Source organism: Mesitornis unicolor, unplaced genomic scaffold (genome assembly GCF_000695765.1).
Source record: "Mesitornis unicolor isolate BGI_N332 unplaced genomic scaffold, ASM69576v1 scaffold22986, whole genome shotgun sequence".
Taxonomy (NCBI): domain Eukaryota; kingdom Metazoa; phylum Chordata; class Aves; order Mesitornithiformes; family Mesitornithidae; genus Mesitornis; species Mesitornis unicolor.
In genome coordinates this window covers 1-7,123 of record NW_010189203.1, presented here as the reverse complement: position 1 = coordinate 7,123, position 7,123 = coordinate 1, and the positions used below count along the sequence as shown (strand labels likewise).

At 52.8% G+C, this 7,123-nt stretch overlaps 1 protein-coding gene across 1 annotated transcript; it reads right to left on the bottom strand.

Annotated features, from left to right (window-relative positions):
- Positions 1-8: 8 nt before the first annotated feature.
- Positions 9-4,501, bottom strand: LOC104541844 (meiosis 1 arrest protein-like; the record flags this gene model as incomplete). Its single annotated transcript, XM_010185994.1, has 6 exons — positions 9-38; positions 307-462; positions 1,254-1,460; positions 1,997-2,138; positions 3,275-3,425; positions 4,328-4,501. Coding segments are annotated over 6 exons (860 nt in total), but the record flags the coding sequence as incomplete, so codon positions are not given.
- Between the last annotated feature and the right edge of the window lie 2,622 nt (positions 4,502-7,123).

Below are 7,123 nucleotides of genomic sequence, written 5' to 3'. Positions count from 1 at the left end.
GGAAGAGGAGCCACTGTGGCTTTGGCTCTGCTCTGCTGCTGCAATACAGACAGAAAACACGACTGTGCCTGGTGGAAGGAGGCGCTGGCTGCCCCATGGTGCACTGCCCGACTGTGTCTGCGGGTGCCCTGCTCAGCTTCCCTCTCCTCAGCTGCAGGAGCACCCCCCCTGCCCTGCCAGCCGCAGGTGAGTGTGGCCCCTGCCGAATGCCTCCTTCCCGCACCCTTACGGCTTGGGATGCGGCCCTCAGCCCTTCCGCAGGCAGCGGAGCAGACACTGCCTGGGCTGGTGGAGGGTGAGACGTACCTGCTTGGGCTGGTGCCGCTCCGGTCGCTGGTCCCTGGGCTGGGCCTGCTGCCTCTGCAGAGGTTTGTACAACACGCTCCTCAGGTACTTGTAGAGATTGCTTTTTAGGTGCAGGGGGTTGTAAGCAACTTCCACTTCCAAGCTGTTCAGGGCGCTCTGCTCAGCCAGGAGAAAGAACCAAGCGGCTGTGAGATGTGGCAGGTAGAGGCTGTGGGGTTTGCTTGGGGGCGTTTGGTGGTGGTTATTGTCATTTTTTGCAGGGATGAGTGCTACAGGCACTCCACACCGCTCTGCAGGGATGGGAGAAGGGATCTTTGGTTGCTGCCCACAGGGACCACTCTTGGCTGTGTACAGAACAAGAGGCATCTGCAGCCAGGTCTCAGTGGATTTAAGCGTTCCCTTGCAGGATGCAGCCCTATCGTCCCCCATGCCCAGAACCAGCCCACAAGCCCTGTCTGGACACCACCATCCTCAGCTCTCTGCTTCATGAGGCCTCTTATCCCCTTCTCCAACAGACATGCAATGTTGCTCTAAAGAAGAAAGCTGTAGGATGTATTGGCTGCTGGGAAGAAGTTTGGGAGTGCTCCATCATATTCCAGCTGTCACTGGACACTTTCACAGCTGTTCCCTCCTGTACTCATCTGCTAAGACCTACAGTGAGGGCTCTGCCCTTCCTGGCGTCACCTGAAGCAGAGGCAAACTTTGGAGAAGGACATATGGATGCACAGTAAGAAATGCAGGAGCCTCAATCTATTGGAACAAACAGAGGCGCTTTATGCCCTGATTAATCTTAGCCTAAAGCACCTCCCTGCAGTCTGAGGAGATCCATGCTCCCCAGCAATGAGGGACACTGGTCCATCTCCAGCAGCTGCACGTCCTGCGCATGAAGGCTGATCAGTGCCCGCACAGCGGGAGCGGGGAGCGGTGCAGGGCTGTCAGTCACTCACCTCCATGGGGCCACGCACGCTCTCGGGGTGCTCGGTGAGGAGGGCGGGGAAGGCTGAGGGCAGCAAGAGCTCCCTGATGGCCACTGCCTTGACGAGCAGCGTGGCGGAGTCGGAGGGGATGATGACGTAGTAGGAGTGCACAAGGACGCTCCAGTTTGGACTGGGGTTCTGTGGCTCGCGCTTGGCCAGAAGCATCCACTTCCTTTTCTAAATGGCAAAAGCCAAAACCGACGTGAACAACAGGCAAGAACCACTTCCTTCAGCCCTTTCACCGCAGGGGCTGCTGGGTTCAGGAGCAGAGACGTTTGTGCACATCAGGGTAGGAATGCTATTCTGCATTATGGTTGAGGATGGTGTGTTGGTTGGTTGTTTAACTGAATGCAAGACAACTCTTAAGAAAAACATCCAATTCTGATTTACGACTTGTCAGTAATGGGAAGTCCTCCACATCCCAAGCCTTGGTTAATTATTTTCACAAAGATGCACATCTAACCCCAGCCCTGACCTTTTCACTTGGTGCCTCCAAACCCTGGATTGCTGATGGGCTAGACAGGCTATCTGAGGTCTGGTGTGCTGTGGATGCGTTGGCTGGAAGGATTTATCAGCCCAACTCTGGCCCATGAGATGAAGCTGCAGCTTTAGAAATGTGTTTTCTGGTGCAGGCTATGCAGATCTTACTGGATGTGCACTAACTATGCCTTTGTCCGTCCCTCCCCCTGAGACTGCAGTTCTCACACACTCACCAGCAGGCTGTGGCACAGAGCGTGGAAGCTGTACTGGTTGATCTCCAGTTCATCCCAGTCCAGCTGCCAGCAGCTTGTGGCCTTGATGATGAGAGGCAGCCCGTACAGCACAGACTCGCAGACCCCCTCGGACTTCAGCGCCCTGCAAACATTCAGCTCGTGTCAGTGAGGCACAGCCAAGGTGAAACCAGCAAGATCTCCACCAGGAGAGGACGTCCCCAGGTGACAGCACCGGCTGCAGTGCTGCGGTGTGCACCGAGTGTCTGCATCGCTGCGGCCTTCGCTGCGAAACCCTGCAGAAACTCCTGCTGCAGTGAAAAGAGACTTTCCTGCTGGTTTCCAGGCTCCCTTGAATTCACACTGACAAGAGCATGCCAAGAAGGAAATCCAATCTTCACGCATTTTGTACACAAACCAGGTTGTCAATCCGGCCTCTTGGGCAGTAACGCACCCAGGCGACTGCATCTTTTCCCAAGTGATATTTACTGGGTCGTGGTTCTCCTTCATTTTAAAGGACTCGTGCTCTGCTCCTGCACACCCCACCACAACCACTGCTGCAGAGCAGGGCACAACACCGCCCGTCCATCGCACAGGCGTTGGTAAGTGGCCGCAGTGCTTTGGCTGGGGCCGTTTATGCACAATTACTGAGTGCTCTTCAGCTACTGACGGGATGAGAATCACTTTAAGAACAACTGTACAGGTCAGAAATCACACAATTTTTCCTAAAAATAAACCTCAGAAAAGACACTAGAGAGCATCGCTCTTCTTGTCATGCTCTGTGCTTGCCAGCCACGGGCTGCTGACAGGAAAGCGAGTAAATTCTTAGGTGCAGTCACGCAGCACTACCAGGCTTTGCTTGCTTTTTACTACTGGTCAACAGTTAGCTCAGGCTCTGACAAACAGTTAATTGCTGTGGCCTCATTAGGTAGCGAGAGAAGAGCAGAATTGTATATGGAGCAGTGGCTGCAATCCGCAGAACTCCACACTGCAGGGAAGCAACTGCTGCGTGAATCATATCTACGGTGTTGCACGGATGCAGTGCTAGTGTTGTGGTAACATCGCTTTTGACTGTGCTCCTGTCTGCAGGTGTGGGACGTGCTGTTCCTTAACACCAAGAGATGGGGTTGAGGTCATCTTACAGCCAAATTTTCCTCCCCAGCTCTCATCCCCCCAGCTCTACGGTGATGGTAATAGGTCCTGGTGGAAACTGCACAGCAGGAGTGCAGGCTGCTGTTACCTCAGCCTTCCAGGGACAGCAAAGCACGAAGCAACGCTTACTTGACAACCTGGAGTTTGTGCAGCACTGTGGTTGGCCAGGCCGCCATCTGGCCGGGTGCGTTCGGGTCTGCTGCTCTCACGGTGCCGTCGGCCGCCCCAGAGAGTAGAGCAGGGTCCAGCAACCTCTCCTGCAGGTCACACTTCAGGCACACTAGGAGAAGGAAACTGGTTTAGAGCGCTAGAAATGGCAGTGATATGAACATGATACGCTCAGGGCACTCACAAACACTAAGTCGATGTTTGAGAGCAACAGCAGCTATCGAGGGAGGAAAAGAAGTGTGCTGCTGCTGCAGCGGCAACGGGAAGCTGCACGTGAGCACCATAACAGTGTGGGATATCGTAGCATACTGGTGTGGAACGTTGTACCATGCTGGTGTGAGCAGGGATTGCTGGGCCTGCACGTGCAGATTCCCACACGCTGCAGTGGTGACGCCGCCGCGTCCCAGTTCAAGCTACCACCGCACACAGGTGACAACCACTTAAGGAAACACCGATGTCTGCTGTAGCTGCTGGTGTTTTCAGTGCTCGCCCAAGGATGGGTTAGGGATTTGGACTTGGACTAGTAAAGGAAAAGAATTACACATTCCTTATAAATCTTCCCATGCGTTATTGTCTCTGTTGGCAGCTCCAGCTAGAACAGGAGCTATTTTAGTGCTAAATCAATAGATATAAACACAAGCCAAGTCTCTTTGTAAGACGGCCTCTATTTAAGTGCAGCTCTGGCACAGGCTTTTAGCATCAAACACTAGGAACGTGATTTTTAGGGCTACACAACTGAGCCAGAAAGCCCTTGGCTCTCGGTATGTAAGGGCCTTTTATGGTGACCAAGGGGCTGTAACTTCACAAAGGCAGATTTTCGCTGCAGAAGGGAAATGAGTTACGGCACCACGGGACAGAGTCCCCTGCGAGCACAAACGGCCCCTCTCAGCCCGAGGAACAGATGCTGCAGGACCCTACACGGGTCTCTAAACATGCCCATAGGACAGGACCGGGAGATCTTTAGGGCCAAGGGATTTGGGAGCTCCCTGCAGAGGGGCACAGAAAACACAATACTTAGCGTGGCCCTGGGTGCGGCGGCGGGGCCGAGGCCTCCTGAGGGCAGGAGGAGGTGGAGGTGCTCTCTCTCGGTGCTGTGGTCGTGCAGCCACGATTTGAACACCATCTCCAAGCTGAGGACGTTGTCCTCCACGGTTTGCACATCGATGTCCGTGCCCAGGATTGCAATGTCTGCAGGGAGAAAAGGGGAAAAAGCAGAGATTTCAGCCATGGAAAAGAACGCTATTTTGCATTTCCCACTACAAGGTGCATCTGTGGTCCCTCACGCGGGGTACGGACATGGTGCACGTGGAGGCCCTTAACTGCCTAGCCCTCAAAAAGAGGACGATAGGGCCAATGAAGGAAGAGCTCCAACTCCAGCAGTCGAACGCTAAAGCCCTGGAGCAGGGCAGAAACATTTTTAGAGTTTACCGAAGCCATCACCAATAGCTGATTTTTTTTCAGGCTAATCGGAGGCACCACATTTTCAGATCTCTGATCTCTGTGGTAGAGCTGCATAAAACAGGAAGAATAAATTGGAAACTGTCACTTGGTTCCAATAAGCTGAGACAGAGAGGGCACAAAATGAGTTTCTCATGCTGAGGATTTAAAGAGATGATTTTCTGATGTGCTACAAATACAAATGCAGGATGCACTGCCACAGCAGTGCTTTGGCTATCAAAGATGTAAGTAGGTTCAAGCAGCCGCTGGGCAAACTGAGGGCAGAAATACCCAGGAGGGATGAGCCTCGAAATCAAGTGCTGCAGCACAACGAACACAGCACCAATGCTTGCACTTCCTGCGTGCTGTATCTGGCAGCTTCAATGTTCTCGACTGTAGTTTTGTCTAATACAATTATTTTACTTTATTTTATTTTTCAGAAACAGAAGAAATGAGCTCCAACAGGTAAAAAATCCTTCATAAATGTGTTGTGCTCCTTTTTCAAATTATTTGGACTATCCGTTCTCTGGTGCTCCTCTTAGAGAGCAAATACATCACCTGGGCCTTCTCGTGAGTAGGACTCAGAAAATCAGCATTGCATAATCTGAAATGCCAATGGTCCCTGTCCCCATGCACGTTTCCATTCCGTTTACAGGGTGAAAGGGCCGCCCACCTCCACTTTCCGAAGCAGCTGCTGGGGTTCTGCGCGGTCTCGAGCAGCCTCGTGACCCGGCGTCGCCTGCTCCGTGCCGTCGCTTCCCAAGGCTTCCCACAGGCTCTGAGCAGCACCAGATGCTGGCAGCGATCCGTATCGCTGGAGAATCAGCATCTGCATTCACCCGAAATACTGTCCTCTTCCCATGTGGACAAGGTCGGTGCTTTTAAAGAACACCTCAGCCTTGGAGCTGCAGGCAACGGTTCCTTCCACAATTTTGTAACTTGGGGTTTTGGTGCGGTTTTGCAATATTAATCTAATTTTAAAGTCATGTCAGAGTGACAGGACCTTGCTGCTCCCCTCCGGGACTCTGTTCCCCGTGTCAGCGGTCACGGTGCTGGTCAGAAGAGGTTCCCTTGCTGCAGCCCAGCAGCTTTGCCTGCAGAGGCAGCGCTCCCAGGCTGTTTTCAAGTCAAGAACAAGCAGCTGTGTCTCACTAAGGGAGACTTCCCCCTCAGAGCAGGAAGCTTTAATGGGCATCAAGGGGCAGATACACCCCAAGAGTACAAAACCCGGTGTTTGGTTTGCCTTGCCAAGGGATGCAGCAGGGGAGCAGTCACTGTCTGTGGATGCACCTCGTTGGGTTGTGCTGCAGGGGGAAACAGCATAAACTCCTTTTGTCAGCCCTGAGAACGCTGAAATAACCGAGCAGATGTGAAAGGTAAAAGGAAATACAGAAATGGCAGCTGCAGTTATAGCAGCACTGCGCTGTACAGGCATCTGTTTTTTTACCGCTGTGGGACTGATCACCCCTCGCTGGTTCATTTAGAGTCTGCTCAGCCCCTTCTGCTTTGAAACAAAAAGGTTCAAAACAGGAGCTCACAGGGATTTCTGTTTCTGAATTTCTCACTGCTGCAGTTTAAATTCTCACTGCTGAAAGCTGTCAGATTAAGGGAGGAGTTTATCAGAGAGAAGGCCAGGAAAAATATCAGGGCCTGGAGTGTACTCGCTCTTCCACTGAGGAAGCGAGTGGCTAGAAGTGCAAGGGATGGGGCACAAGGGAACCCGCGATCCCAGATGTTCCCAGCCCCATCTCTGCCAACTGACCCGAAATTTGCTACTGCAACCAGGAAAGATGAGCTAGAGACAGGTAAGGCACCGACACCCTACACTGCCCGTCACTCAGTGAAAACAATACTGCCATTGCCGATAACGAGGGTTTTAAGGCCGTTATCAGCTCGTAGTGAGAACGTGCGTGAATCAGCCAGGTGTGCCTTGTTGATGGGGAATTTGTCAGCAGTGAAGGTCTTTGAAACGGAGGCCTGGATTGGAAACCAGGGGCTGCAGGGCTATAAAGGACTCATTCATGTGCAAATACTGGTTACTGGAGGAGTACAGCCTTAGGAGCTGAAGAACAACTGCCCTAAGCAGAGGAAAGAGGCAGCAGTTAAGCAAGAACGGTGTCACTGACAACACCAAAAGCCCAGCTAATCGACAGCTTAAGTACCCGGCTGGGTCTGGCAAAGCTGTTCTCCCCAGCACTGCAATGTGGGGCCGGGGGGGAGGACTAAAGGGCAAGAACTGTTTAGAAACCAAATGTCTTGTAAGAGAAGGAGATGTTGAGTTGGTGAGGGGGAGGAGGGGGCTATTTCTGTAGGATCACTGTAACCGTAAATGGCCTGCCCGCTCCCCTTTTCCCCCAACTTCTGCCCGTTCCC